We start from the raw sequence: 15,524 nt of genomic DNA on the forward strand, positions 1-15,524 counted from the left end.
ATTTGTAATGGCAGATAGTGTAGATGTGTATATATGTATACAGTCACCTCTGCATTTCTGTCACATAATGCACCCCTTGGTCCAAAAAATTGTTGCAATTATAAATGTTTAGGCATTCTCATGTTTTTTGTTTCTTTTTGTATTGGTATGACACAAAAAAGTGAAAAAACAAAAAGCCAAATCTGACACATTCCACACAAAACCTCAAAAATGGGAAAGAAAAGTCTTCCTGTAACCATCAATGAGTTTCTTACACCTCTCTACTGGAATGTTTGCACACAGTGGACACAGGAGCATTAAGATCTCTGGAGATGGATTTGAGACTGGTCCATGGTTTTCCACAATGTTTGTTTTCAAATCCTCAGACAATTCTTTGCTGCTCTTTCTCTTCTCCATGCTCCATGTGGCACATAGAGACACACAATAGAAAGGTTGAGTCAATTTTTCACCATTTTAGCTGGTTGCTGGTGTGATTTTTATATTGTCAGCACCTGTTAACTGATGCAATTTTTTACAATTTTGAGAAGGTGCCAGTAATTACATCTGGTCCATTTTTTTGAGTTTTGAATTGAATTTTTGCTTTCTGTTTCTCCACTTTTTGTGTCATACCAATGCAAACAAAAGAAATAAATATGAGAGTGCCTAAATATTTGTAATTGAAACTATTTTCTGGGCAAAGTTGTGCATTATCTGACAAATGCTGGGGTGCATGTGTGTAAATATCTCTCCCTCTCCCAAATGTTAAGGCTTCATGCACACAGCCTGCATTCAGAGGCAAAGTAGAAAGAAAAATTCCTCTGTGAATGAATGACGGGCACATGGATGAAAGGGTCATCTCCTCCATTTATTAAGCATTTTTCTTGCAGAAAGCCACAGTGTAGCTTTTTATGAATGGTACATGGTGGCAGAAAGGGCAGGCATACTAGGCACTTTTGGTGAAGTGCAGCAGTCTGTTTTTAACCCCCCCCCCATTCCCCCACAGCTGTGATCATCTGGAGTTGTGGGGGTTGAGAACTGAAAATTTCAGCAAACTGCAGTTAGTGGAACAGTGGATCTTTCCTATTTAATGCATGTACTGACCCTTGTGCTAATTAGAATGTTTAACTAAGCTCTAAATGCCTATTAAGTGTAGACTCACACTATTGTGGCTCCAGGAGCCGCCTTTGTGCAGGCACAGTTGCCCATTATATAACTATACGTTGCTTTTGCACCATGCTTTTTCCCGGCAGTTCCTGCACCCAGAAACACAATGCGTTTTTAGATGCTCGGGAGGTGCCATTAAGAATGCATGGCTGACCCTGCACATTTGTAGAGAGCAGTGTGTTTTCTGTACCCACAGCCATAAGTGTGAACCTAGCCTCAGTGTGAGAGGAAGAAAGAAAGTGGTATCTGATTTCCTCACTTTTGTGTGTTTCTCTCTCTCTCTCTCTCTCTCTCTCTCTCTCTCTCTCTCTCTCTCTCTCTCTCTCTCTCTCTCTCTCTCTCTCTCTCTCTCTCTCTCTCTCCTCCCCTCTCCCCCCCCCCCCCCCCCGACAGTCTTGGTTGTGGACCTGTATTGTATTTGTGACCACAAGCCAGTGTGTCTTTAAAGAGGCTTCCGGAGATGAATTTGCACAGCATGGAGGAAGCCTTTAAGAGCAAGGAACAGTACAAATATTCCAATTTATCCCTCTACACCTGGCATTAACAATCATTGAACCCTTATAATGTGGGGGGCCCCACCGCAAGAGGCTTTTTTTTTCCCTCTTTTCCCCTACCTGAAGTGGGGCTTTAATACAGGATACATGCAGTGCTGGATTTGGGTAGAAATGCTTGTTAAACCTTCCTTAGTTTTCTTTGGCTGTGATAGATACATTGTTTGGGTTTAAATGTTACATCTAGTCTCGAACTGTTCTCGCCATAATGTACAAGTATTCCAAGGAGATATGCATTGGAGCCTTGTAAATAATGCTTTGTGGAAAATAGATCTCATATTGCATGAGTAGCATCCAAAATAACCCCGCTCCTTACATCTGACAATTCCAGTTAGAGCTGGAATGGGCCCTTGGTGTGCCCAAGGGCTAGATAGGAGCATGGAGCATTTGCATCAAAGTGAAAGTGTTCTTTCATTCTCCAATACCAAGATTGATAAGTACATGAACGTAACTGCGTGATAAGAGGCATAAATAGTAAAACTGAGCCACTCTGGATAATGCCTGAATAACTTGAGAAAATGATGGTTTGTGTGACGTCAGGCCTGGATTACATGCTCAGATTATGTGTGCTCTGAAAGCCAGTAAGGACACGGGAAGATTAGGTACACCAAAGAATGTCAATGTTAAGCAGCAGTGTAGCTCAAGAATATAAATCATATGGTTTTATAGCTATTTTATTTATATTGAAACATTGCAAGAAAAAAATAAGCCCCACAATGCACCTATTAACCATATTGCTGACTGTGCTATAGCAAACCGTCGGCTAGTTCTGGGAAAGCGTCTATAGACATCCTCTCAGAACCACAACAACCCCCCCCCCCCGCATGCCCTGTGACCACAGATCATGGTAAAGGGTCAATTACAGCGGCCCTGTACTATGTGATCAGTTTGTTTGCATTGTGATCTGCTGTGATTGAACACAAACTTGCTGGTTATCGGCATTCCTTTCCTCATATGCTGTCATACTGTGAAGGGAGAGCCAGTAACTGACAGGGGACATTTACACTGATCATCAGTGCAGCCTTATCTATCTGCACACATCAGTGGAGTAAAATTACTTGCAAAATTTATATCCGATGCTAAGAAAAATGTGTGGAACGTTTGGCTATTGACTGGAGACAGTTGGCGACTTCTGTGCACTATGTGCTTCAGCATGTGCTGACCCCGCTCTGTCATTTTACGTGGCCTACCACTTCATGGCTGAGTTGCTGTTGTTCCCAGTTGCTTCCACTTTGTTATAATACCACTAACAGTTGACTGTGGAATATTTAGTAGCCAGGAAATGTCACGGATGGACTTATTGCACAGGAGGCAACCTATCATGGTACCATGCTTGAATTCACTGAGCTCCTGAGAGCGACCCATTCTTTCACAAATGTTTGTAGAAGCAGTCTGCATGCCTAGGTGCTTGATTTTATACATCTATGGCCATGGAGGTGATTGGAACACCTGAATCACATGATTTGGAGGGGTGTCCCAATACGTTTGGCAATATAGTATATCTCTAGTGGTCATATTGTGCATGCAAGGTGGTAATGGAGCTTTTAAGGTAATTTTCTTTTATATAAAGTAGTTCTCTGCTAGTAAAAGACAAAAAGGCTGAAGGCATTAGAAATGTTGGTCAAGTTTCTTCTCCTTGGCTTCATCCATGAGGACAGTGCAAGCCTGGGAAAGGCTGATAGCAACTACTGTTCTGGCATTTTGAGCTGAGGAATAGCACACAGATAAAGACCTGTGAAGCTGACGGACATAAAGATCTGTTATCTTACTCATCCTCAGGTTTTAATCTTTTCTGCCTGTTTCCTGAATTGGAGAGCAAAAGCCAGTCTTTCAAAAAACGTCAATGAACTTTCAGTGAACCAGCATAAGACTACATTTTATATGGGACTTTAGAATTTAATTGTAAGATTCTCAACATCTGTTTCCACTTTTTCCTAATCATTCCCACCTGTTTAGACGTGGACAATTGGAGGAGTGCAAAGTGTTAGTAATTACAATTCCGGAATATATTTCAGGAAAACCATTTTATCATGATGCATAATGGAATGTGAAATATTCTGTGTGACGTGTAGATAAGAGAAGTTGGGATTTAATATGCTGGTGGTCCTGCTTTCTGTTGTACACATTCCCCAGTATACTTTAAATTTAAGAAAATCTACATACCGTACATGTTTGACATAAAAATGTCCCTCTTTAGTACAATACGGGGAACATTCTTTGTTTTTACAGCAGTCAAACTCTACTTCTTCCAATGGTTGTCCCAGCTATGGCTGGGAGACGAGAAACGCCTAAGGTAGATTTTGTTAAAGAATGTCTTAACCTTTCTAAGCCAAGATAGTTTTTGAGATGTTTACAGGATAGAGGATGCCTATAATCCTGCAAGAGTGGCCTGATGTCTGACTGCTCTTATGCACTACGGTCAGATACTGCACTATTGACCAATGTTTGGTTTCGGTAGAGCAATGAGGATCAGTATTGTTCCTTCCAAATATACTCGGCCTGCTGCAAGGAATCTTGGGCATGAGATTTTACCTGATCCACTCCAACTAAATGTCAAAACCCAACTATGCCAGCACACAGAAGGAATCAGGAAAGAAAAATAACGAAATGGAGAGTTTGTTTAGCTATAGATGAGCTTTAAGTAACCACTCTTTAAGACCTATTTTGACACTTTTTCTAGCAAAAAAAAGCTAATTTTTATTGGTAAACAAAACTACCTAGAACCCCCAAATATATTTTTGTGCCTGGTTTTTTAAATGCAATTTTTTTGGGGAAAAATACACTTTAATTAATTTTAATGAGAGAAAACAAATATATAACCCAATTGTGGTAGAATATAAGAGATCTATTAATGCCGAGTAAATGGTTACCTAAAAAGTCACGCTTTAAAACCACACGTTTGTGGAATGGTGCCGAACTACAGTACTTTAAAATAATCTTCCTAGGCAACATTTTAAAAACTTTTACTGGTAGCCATTTTTAAGTTACAGAGGAGGTCTAGAGCTAGAATTATTGCTCTCACTAATAACGTTTGCGGCAATACCTCATATGTGTGGTGCAAACACTGTTTACATATGCAATATGTGCAACCCACTTATGTGTTCCCCACGGGGGCACTTTAAAAATAATTTATTTTAGTTAATTTTAACTCTGTCTTTTTTTACATTTTTTGAGAGAGCAACAAAAATGGTTTTTAAAAAACATCCCTGGTGATAGCAATAAAGCATGACAGGTCCTCCTTTTATGGAGAAATCTGAGGTCTATGAGAACCTCAGATCTCTCCTCTACCCTTGAAAGCATCAGATAGAAAAACAAAAACTGATCTGATGCCTTCCCAAAAGCAAGGCAGTGTTTACATCTGCTCTTAACGATGTGGCTTCCTGGTTCTTAGATCATAGAGATGATCCGAGACTGTCTGGTCTCTCTTCACCTCTATGGCAATCCAAGCTAACTGCCGGATCGGACCCCGGGCTTGCTGGTCAGACAGGTAAGCCCAAGAAACACTGTTAAGCGGTGTGGGGGCAGAATGAGCCGCCCTGCTGCTGCTTCTAAAAGCAATCCAACGGCTAATCACCCATTCTTATCACCAGCTGAAAATTTTTAACAGCGGGGTTATTATTATTATTATTATTAGCCATAGCAGCGGTAAACCACTTCAAAGCAGCAATGTATACCTTTTAGCGGGTCTGCAAGTGGGTAAAATATCCTTCGTATTGACAAACTAGAAAATACGAACTGCAGTGCTGAGGCCATCTTCCATAACAATGTTACCTTTTCTAAAGCCTTTAGTGAACACTAGAGTTGGCCACTGGTGTTGGTTACCCATTGCATAGGCTAAACTTTCTAAGGTCACAGGCTTTGGTGGATATCATTAAACTGAGCGCTTAGGACACTCATTTAGTTGAGACAGCCTTAGTGTACACAGATTCTTGAATTATTGACTTTGATGCCGAAATTTCTCTTCATGGTTCATCTCAGTGATGGGGCTGCAGTTTTTCATCATCCTTTGTCACACAGTAGTGTACTTGAACGTTTTATGAAATGTCGCTAAAGTGTTTTCCAGGTGAGAGATCCCTGTAATTGCTTCAATTTATATTTAATAAAATTCCTGTTTTTATTAAGTAAAATTGCCCTGTGTTCATAGTCGTCCACCCCCCCCCCCCCCCCCATCCTTTTTTTTTTTTTTTTTTTCTTTCTTATAAGCATAAATTCACAATGCTTTATCTCTCTTTATGAAAGGAACATTATTTATACTTTTAAGGGATGTCTATAGTGTGTGTCTGTGATGCGCTGAAAAACTAGTGAGATGTGATCATATATTCGATTTAATATCTTATCACAGGTACTGCAGATGCCTAATGCCTTCCTGCCTGTGCAAAGTCTAGTTAAAAACCATACACTGTCCTATGCTTGCCATACATGGCCCGAATTTCAAATCATTCCTGTGAATTGGCCAGAATTTGAGCTGTTGGTGGCTTCATCGACCACATCGGGTCATTAACACTTTCTTCTGGCTGAGGTCTGAACAGGGTGTGCCCATCAGTGTGCCCCCTTACATTAGGTGTCACCATCAGTGTGTGTGTGTGTTGTCAAAAACACACACACACACAGACTGTCCCTACAGATTGTTGTCAGAGGAATAAGTGACCACCCTTCTCTTAACTCTCTGAAGTGAGATTGCATTGGAGTTGAGAGTGCAAAATTATTTTTCTTGATAATTGTGGCCATTTAGTTGCAATCATACTTTGTAGGCGTGGAGGTCTGCAATAACATTTTCTTAAATCTTCCTGCAATGTCTTTTTATAAAGCACCCCACCTAGCCAGGATATAAAGAAAAATTCAATTTACAGGAGTACTGCCGAATCTGCCTTGTTGGAATTTTTCTCATAGTAGTTTTGTCAATTTTTACAAGTTCATCATTCTTATCAGCCTTTTGCCTATTATTCTGTTTAATGCTGACAGATCTTGCATTCTTCTGCCATATGTGAAGTGTGCGCAATGTTTTAATCAAAGGGGTGCACACAAGGCTAAAGGTTTTCAGCTTTTGTTCCTTTTTCTGAAAGCAGTATGTCAATAAAAACATAATTATGTTAGAGTGCCCTCACAGCTATTGGCTTTGTTGTCCTACAAGATGGCTGCCAGAGCTTACAGGAAATTCAGAGTCAGATATGACATAAGGTGGGACCTCATAGCGTTCCCTGTATCAGAAAAAAAAGGTCAAGGAGCCAATTGATTTAAGCTGGCCATAGATGGTCCATACCTCTGCCGGTTCAGCCGGGACTGGTCAAGATTTGAACCTTGTATGGGCAGGCTGAATCAGGGGCTGACTGACCATTCGAGCACTCGGGCACTGCCCGAGGGCCCAGGGTCAGTAGTGGGCCCCATGAAATGCCCCTGGTACTTTTTTTTTTTTTTTTTTTTTTTTTTTTTTTTAGGCTTTTTTGAGTGTGGGCAAGGACCCAGCGGCCCCATGGTCCCCTATTGCCCAGCGGCCCCATGGTCCCCTATTGCCCAGGGGCCCCATGAGTTGTCAGTCCGCCCCTGGGCTGAATGTACCCAAGTTAATCAATTGATCAGCTTTTGTTGGATTTTTTATGCAATTATGTTGCTATCAGTAACTGTATTCTCCCGGCAGGGACATCACAACCCCCACCCACCACGGGAACTCAGTGGCTTCATGGAAGGAACTGTGTTGATGGGGAAATTGAGCATTTTTTCTTTCCTACACCCTGAGGTTGCAGAAAAGAAAAATGCTCCATCAAAAGTTGAAGCTCCGCATATCTGCCTCGTCTGCTGCCACATTTGGCACCTTTTTTTTGGGGGGGGGGGGGGGGCAACCTGATTTTGACAGGTAACTGTTCCCACTTTCAGCTCAGTTCAGCCAACTTCCCACCCTCCTAAGCATATAAAGTCCATGTGGAGCACAAGAGCATGATCAAGTGAAGACTACTTTTATTTCCTGAAGCAATTTTTGGCACTTTATTGGGACTTTATGATTTATGACATGGGACTAAGGATTATATTTGTCTGTAGGGCACTTTACTAATTGATATGTTTATTTTTGGGACGTATAAGATAGCACATGTGATACAATTGGGTTTTCAGGTGATATGCGCAGTTATTTTTCTATGAATTCATTGTGACATATCAGCACATTTTTTAAACTGCAGCAATCACTTGTATTTAATAAGGTAGTTTGGGGAACACATCTCGGGCGCAGAGATTTTTTGCAATTGTGTATAAATCTTTTCACACAAGATTCACATGGGTTTCAAACATTTTCCCGATTGACTCTAATTAAAAACCGTGGGAATCTCAGATGAAAGCTTTGTAAATTTTGCATGAAAATTGGTTATGAGTAGACCCCCCTATTGTATGTGTCTGTCTTACTGCAGTAGAGTGTAAATAATGCCATGAAAATAAATACAAATAGAATAATCCATATGGGACAAACCTGTTTAGAACAATAAATAACTGTTGTAACTGAATCTTAAAGTGGTTGTAAACCCTTACATATACCCAGTGAATTAACTGGCCTCAGGTGATACACATAGTTGAAACAAAGCCTCCTAAATAAGTTGTACCTGTTCATCTACATCCATCTTTCCCTGACATCCATTCAAAGTGCAGAATTTGCACAGGATCTCTGAGCTCTGAGAGCTGTTTGGAGGGAAGGAACACCTCTCTCCCCCTCCACACAGGTACAGAGCTCAGGCTGTCAATCTACTGAAAGTCCCTCTCCATCACCATTTTTCTCTTGGTGTCAGAAAACTTGTCAGAAGTGACTCATGCTTATAGGCAGAGGAACAGAGCAGCAGACAGAAATGACACTTAGTACTCTAAATTGAGACAAGTACATACTATAGAGGAATATGCTTTGTTCATATTTCATATCTGAGGTTTACAACCACTTTAACCACTTGCCCGCTTGAGGATTTACCCCCCTTCCTGACCAGGCCATTTTTTTGCTGTTCGGCACTGCGCTATTAATTGCACGGTCATGCAATGCTATACCCAAATGAAATATATGTCCTTTTTTCTCACAAATAGAGCTTTCTTTTGGTGGTATTTGATCACCTCTGCGGTTTTTAATTTTTGCGCTATAAACAAAAAATGACAGCAAATTTTGAAAAAAAAAACGATATTTTTCACTTTTGCTTATAAAAAATATCCAATAAACTCAGTCATGTAGCAGTATACATTTTAGCCTAAATTTATGTCTTTGACAAAACAAAAATCTCAATACATGTATATTAATTGGTTTGTGTGAAAGTTATAGCATCTACAAACTATGCTGTGTATGTATATAAAATATATATTGGAATTTACGTAGCTTTTACTTTCTGACTGCCTATCACATTTCTTGAGGTGCTAAAATGCCAGGGTAGTCCACCCCCCTTCCCCCCCCATGATCCCTTTTTTTGGAAAGTAGACATCCCAAGGTTTTTGCAGAGAGGCATGCTGAGTCCATGGAACATTTTATTTTTAGCCACAAATTTTTTGAATGACAATTTTGTTTATTTTTTTTTTACAGTTCGTTGTCAATTTAATGATATATTGCTCATGCATGCAATGGGTATATGTGGAATAACACCCCAAAACACATTCTCCTACTTCTGAGTATGGGGATACCACATGTGAGAGACTTTTTGGCAGCCTAGCTACATACAAGCCCCCAAAATCCAATGACCTCCAGGCTGTCTATTTTCCAAAAAGGGGTCTTTTGGAGGTGTTGCTTCCACTATCCTGGCATTTCAGGGCTAACATTAGAAGCTGGTGCCACACATCGCCCGCTCTTGAAGACCACGCCTTTTCTTACACTTTTTGTTCACATGAAAAAGCAGTTTTTTTGCTAGAAAATTACTTTGAACCCCCAAACATTATATATATTTTTTTAAAGCAGAGGCCCTAGAGAATAAAATGGCGGTTATTGACATTTTTTACGTCACGCAGTAGGGGGGGGTGATCAGTAATTTTGTTTTTTCTTTTTTTTGCTAATAAAGATCATTTCTCCTGCAATGCAAAGCTTGCTGTCAGAACCTAACTCATTCATGAAGTCAAGTTTTGAAAGCGCAGGATAGTGATTGGCTGGAGCTGGTCACTTGGTACAGGGGGCTGTGATTGACCCAATGTATCATGTGACAGCTGTGGACCAATCACAGCTCACTAGGAAAAGAAGCAGAGCTGTTATGAATGAGATTGATTCATAACAGCTTTGCTTACATTGTGATCATACGATCACATAGCGATCATATGATCACCGGGATCTTCATTCCGCTGTGTCAACTGGATACACGCAGTCGAGAGGGGGGGTACGTCGCTTTGCATGTAGCTGCCGCTCTGCTGCAGCACTTGGGGGCGGGCAGCGGTTAAAGTGGTTTTTTTAACCATTTATATGTTTACATCCTACAATAAAACATGTAGGTTGTCTTATCTATTGATAAACACCTGCTGTATGTACTGTTGTGTGTAGTGTCTTGGCTTCTGGCAATACACATGCTGCCATAAAATTTCAGATGAATCTTCAAAGTGTTCCCACATTCTCCTCAGTCCTGAAAGTCTTCGTACTTGCCAAAGTTTTCTTTAGAATCAAAGCCAGATGCATGCCACAATATGACACCCACAGTTTGGAACAGAATATTCTGCGGTTGGAATGTCCTGTAGGTTTTTTGTTTTTTTTTTGGCTCGCACATCTTATATCTGTATCAGGAACCAGTATAGCGGCACTTGAAGGTTGTGCAGTATAGATAAATTGAAGCCACAGCATTTAATGTCAGCATTTCGATGCAGCTCAGTCCATCTTCCTTTATAGTGGCTGTAAAGGCTGAAGGTTTTTTTTTTTTTTTTTTACCTTCGTGCATTGTATGCATGAAGGTAAAAAATCTGTGTGCAGCTCCCCCTTCAGCCCCGCTAATACTTACCTGAGGCCGATCCTGATCTAGCACTGTGTTCGAGAGCTGATGTTCTCTCGGGTCTCTCTCTCTTGGCTGAGAAATGGTAAGGTTGCTGCTGCTGTCGATCATATCCAGTAAGGGAGGAGTGGGAGGTGGGGCTGAGCCACACTGTGTGTTCCATAGACACACAGAGGGGGCTCAGGTTCAAGCATGCACAAGGGCCCCTAGTGCAAGCAGCTTGCCCTGGAGGTACTCAGCAGGAGATAGGGGCCAGAAGCATCGGCAAGGGACACGAGAAGAAGATTGGGGCTGCTCTGTGCAAAGCCATTGCACAGAGCAGGTAAGTATGACAAATTTGTTATTTTAAAGAAAAAAAACAAAACTCTGACCACCCTATAGCAGAACTACTGCTACAGGGTGGCAGGGCTGCGCAAAATCGTGTGTGTGTATACGTGATTTGGTATTTCCGGGTAGGGGGCGTGTGCAGCTACATCTGTCAATCACCGGGTCCCGGCCTGAGATTCCCCATCAGCACCTGGCGATCACTGAGGAACACTGACAGGGGAGAGGTCTGTATGTAAACAATTATTATTATTATTATTATTATTCAGGATTTATATAGCGCCAACAGTTTGCCAACTCTTCTGAACAATGGAACTGCGGGAAAACGTAGGTTAAAAAACATCAGTTTAGCCACGTTTGCATACCGCGTTTATGAGCGTTTGCGTTTAGAAGCGTTTTTTAAAAGATAACCTCAAAAGACCTTCCCAAATGCCCAGAATGCACTGAAAATTAGTAAAAAATTAACTATTTCAGACATTTTGAGAGAAATAGAGCAGAAGCAGAGAGAGCAGTATGTGTTGAGATGACCTGTCTTTTCTGGTTGTAGTCACTATGGATCCCATCATGAACATAATGCAGCACGTTCTACCATTTTTTTGCCTTCACGCAAAACCTGGAACTGACTGCGCTGGTGTACCGGGTCCATTTGAGTACCTGGAAATTGCATGCATTTCTGATGATGAAAAAAAGGCTCTGGACAGCATCTGGACATGGAACAGTTAAAAAACAAAAAACAAAAAAAAAAACAAAAAGCTTATAAACGCAGTTAACCGCGTTTGGAACGCCGGTAAAATCTACTCCTGAACGCAAGTTTGGTGCATTAAAAAAAACAATTGTAAACTCAACTGCCTGCAAACGACGATGTGTACATGGAGACATAGAAAAACATTCGGGAGAGTTCAGGGGCTTCTGAAAAAAAAAGCTGAACAGCTCCTGAACGTCCGTTTATCAGCTGCAGTGAACAGGAGCCCTAAGGGGTCATGTGCTTCATTTTCTGTCATTCCCAGCCCAACATCACCCCACCCTAGTAAAAATGTAGTTTGAAGATCATCTAAGAGTGTGTTAGTTATTTGGGTTCTTCTTGACCATAAGGCACTATTATATCCTGTTCTGCACGCCTAGGAGCTGGCAGACCATTTTTTGTTTATTGCATGCAGTCATGCAGTTGACAGGGCACCAATTGTCAGTATTTACATGTTGTGTATAGCTGCCAAAAAGGTTTTAAAGTTTTAAAATTACATTTGCAATGGGTGTGTGCTGTGTCTGCTGAGATCCTCTTTTCATATATCTGGTATTAAGAGGTATTAGAGGAAAAATGGAAATATGGTACTGCACAGAGCAGCCCCGATCCTCCTCTTCTCGCCCACCAGTGATTTTGGCTCTTCCTCTTCTTAGTGTGTCCCCATAGCAAGCGGTTTGCTATGGAGGCACACGGTGTCAGTTCGCTCCCGAGCTGTGTTTCCCTTTAGTGCCGCACTCCAAACACACACTTCCTCCTCACTGCATTTGATTGACAGCAGCAGGAGCCTTTGGCTGAAGTGCTGTGTACAGAGGAAGAGAGGGGAGAAAAGATGCAGCCATGCACAGCACTTGATCTATTCTCCCCTCTCTTCCCCTTCATGCAGGGAATGGGGAGGACAGGGAAATATAAAACATGTTTTATCTTAATACAATCAAAGCATTAGGGTAAAATAAAAACATTTTTTGGTTTTAGTATCACTTTAAGGCCCTGGTGCAGAATAGATTATTGGGTTTTCCACCTTCTGTAGCCACCTAGCAGATAACTGGAGCTCAAGTATGGTCCCATAAAGCATATATTTTCAGCTTGTATATCAGTACAATTTTCTCCAGTGGGTGGTGATACAGGTCCAGTCTGCAATAGTACATTTTTGTACCGTGAAAACCAGAGAGCGACTGTTTATTATGCAGTAGTGTCTTCTGAAGAAGCAAAATACTCCTGGAAATTCTTTACAATGACACATTTTTATTTAGTGTTGAGTTAGTATATAACAGATATTTTAGCTTTGGTTTTATTAAACCTTGTTGAATTTGACATATTCTAATCAGTGTTTTTTTTTATTTCTTGTGTTTAGGACTGGTTAATATTGAGCTATGAATGGTGATTCCAGTGCAGGGGTGGTGACCTCACCACCCCCTACGAATGCTCCCCACAAGGAAAAGTATTTTGACCGAGTGGATGAGAATAACCCGGAGTACCTTAGAGAAAGAAACATGGCACCTGACCTTCGACAGGACTTCAACATGATGGAACAGAAAAAGAGAGTTTCTATGATACTTCAAAGCCCGGTGAGTTGGCAGGGACAAAAAAAAAGCACAATGCTGCAATGAAAAGAACTGACAAAACATTTGAAGCCCAAGTGCAGCCACAATCACAGAACAAAAATCAGAACCAGGAACATAACTTGCTGTCATTACGCTGTCGCTTTCACTAATCGACAAAAGGGACACCTACTTTTATGCCCCTTGTGCTGATTTTTCTGGTTTTGATTTTTGTGGCACTTGGGCTTTAATGTTCACCTTGACTGTTTTTTTTTTTTTTTTATTTATTTATTTTATTTTTCTAGTTTATTTCAGTATATCCTTTTAGTCTCGCTGTTGGGTGCTGTGTTCTTTCAAACCGGTTGGCTGCAAAGTCCTGCTAATTGTGGATTAAAAATAAATCTGGAATCTGAAGCATTTTAATTAATATGGATGTGAGTTTACCTCCTGCAGGTAGCAGTGATGGCCGTGGCACTAGTTTCTTTTTTCAATCATAAGTTCTGCTCATTAAATCGGGTATTTAGTAGCACCTTGGGCCAGTCCAGTTATTTAGTCCTCAGGGTACATGCTAATCTGTTTTGTGGCGATTAGAAATTTATGCTTGCAGTTTGAAATAGAGTATTAACCAATATAATGTTTGTCTATGGTATTTTAATTGGTCTTATTTTATATTGAGGGAGGACAAAAATATGCTTGTTTTTATAAAGTAAACTTTCTCAGTTTTTTTTCTTTGGAGATCTATACAGTAGTGTGGAAACGTTATAGTCAGTTGTGAAAACATGCTGTAAATGAAGAATGCTTTCAGAAATAGAAGTGTGAACAGTTTTTTATCATTTTAACAAAATTGAAAGTAAATGAACAGAAGAGAAATCCACATCAAATCAATATTTGGTGTGAACACCCTTTGCATTCAAAACCGCATCAGTTCTTCTAGGTACACTTTCACACAGCTTTTATTATGAAGTTAAAGGTCTTTCACATCAGTGTTACGAGTTCCATCACGAAAACTAAAAAAGAAACAGGAAAAAAAAAAAGCATACAGACTGAATCCTTTTACATCAGTTTATACATTCAGGTTCAGTTCAATTTACATCAGTATACATCCATTTTTCACACTTTATATACTTGTGTCACCTATGACTACTTTGTTGGAAAAAAAACAAACAAGAAGTGTTTCTTGCATAAAACAGATGCAAGTGGAAGGGACGTAAATAGACATCTATTTTATGTCTGCAAAAATGGAAAAGGACATAGACCTTCTCTGAGTGTTGTGTACGGACTTGGTTGTAAACGGATGTACATATGTTTATGTTGACCCACCCATGGAAATACTAGTAGTTCAGTCATCAGTTTGAAAAACTCAGGGATCCGGACTGACTGCTTGTGTGAAAAGGCCCCAGTTTGTTTATAGACTCGCACAACAAAACTTGTAGAGAGTGAAAATAAAGCAACGCTTTAAGTGTATATATTTAATGCATGTCTCGTACATTTTTCAGAGCTCATTTGCACTAGCCTGCATGGTGAAACATTGTGTCTTACTGTGCAGGCAGCTATTGGTGTGATAAACGTAAAAAAATATATGGGTAGTGCTAGTCAGTAAATTATAATAAATATATAATGTCCTCAATGATAACATCAATTAATGACAGTCTCTAGATCAGGGGTGGGCAAACGTTTTGACTTGAGGGCCACAATGGGTTCATATATTGGACCCGGGGGCCGGACCAAGAGTAGATGAATGATGTGTGTATGTGTTATCTATAGTAGGTATAGTAATATTCACCCCATAGTAAGCATAGTAATTCATCCCCCATATAGTAATTCATCCCCCATATAGTAATTCATCCCCCCTATAGTAATTCATCCCCCATAGTAATTCATTCCCTATATTAAGTCCCCAAGTCCCCCCTGTGTCAATTCACTTACCTTTGCTCCGCGCGTTCCTCTCGCCGTTCCGGTGTAGCATGAAAATCTGTCTCCTATGAGGATCTGTCCCCCTCGACGTATCTGCGCATGTGCCAGTTTCAGGCATTAGCAGCCGATCGGCGATCTCCGGCACATGCGCAGATACGTCAAGGGGGACAGATCCTCATAGGAGACAGATTTTCATGCTACACCGGTCTTCAGGGCGGACTGTGAGAGGAGCCTAGCGGGAGCCTAGCTCCGCGGGCTGGATTAAAAGGTCCGCCGGGCCTTATACGGCACGCGGGCCGTAGTTTGCCCATTGCTGCTCTAGATGAATATATCGTGATCTACAGCTTTCAATCCAGTGGTGGTGCTCCCAATGGTAAAGTAAAAATTGCGCACTCACCAG

General features: G+C 40.8%; 1 protein-coding gene across 14 annotated transcripts in view; it reads left to right on the forward strand.

Moving 5' to 3' along the window:
* The window catches only part of ADD1 (adducin 1), a 110,870-nt gene that overhangs the window by 31,599 nt on the left and 63,747 nt on the right, over positions 1-15,524 (forward strand). For all 14 annotated transcript variants that reach the window (XM_089691538.1, XM_089691547.1, XM_089691546.1 and 11 more), the window contains exon 2: positions 13,024-13,237. In XM_089691538.1, coding sequence (XP_089547664.1) covers positions 13,043-13,237 — 195 coding nt within the window. In that variant the 5' untranslated portion in view covers positions 13,024-13,042. The remainder of the gene's footprint in view (positions 1-13,023; positions 13,238-15,524) is intronic.

Source organism: Staurois parvus, unplaced genomic scaffold (assembly GCF_062004578.1).
Source record: "Staurois parvus isolate SC_StPar_1 unplaced genomic scaffold, SC_StPar_1.0 ptg000564l, whole genome shotgun sequence".
Lineage (NCBI taxonomy): Eukaryota > Metazoa > Chordata > Amphibia > Anura > Ranidae > Staurois > Staurois parvus.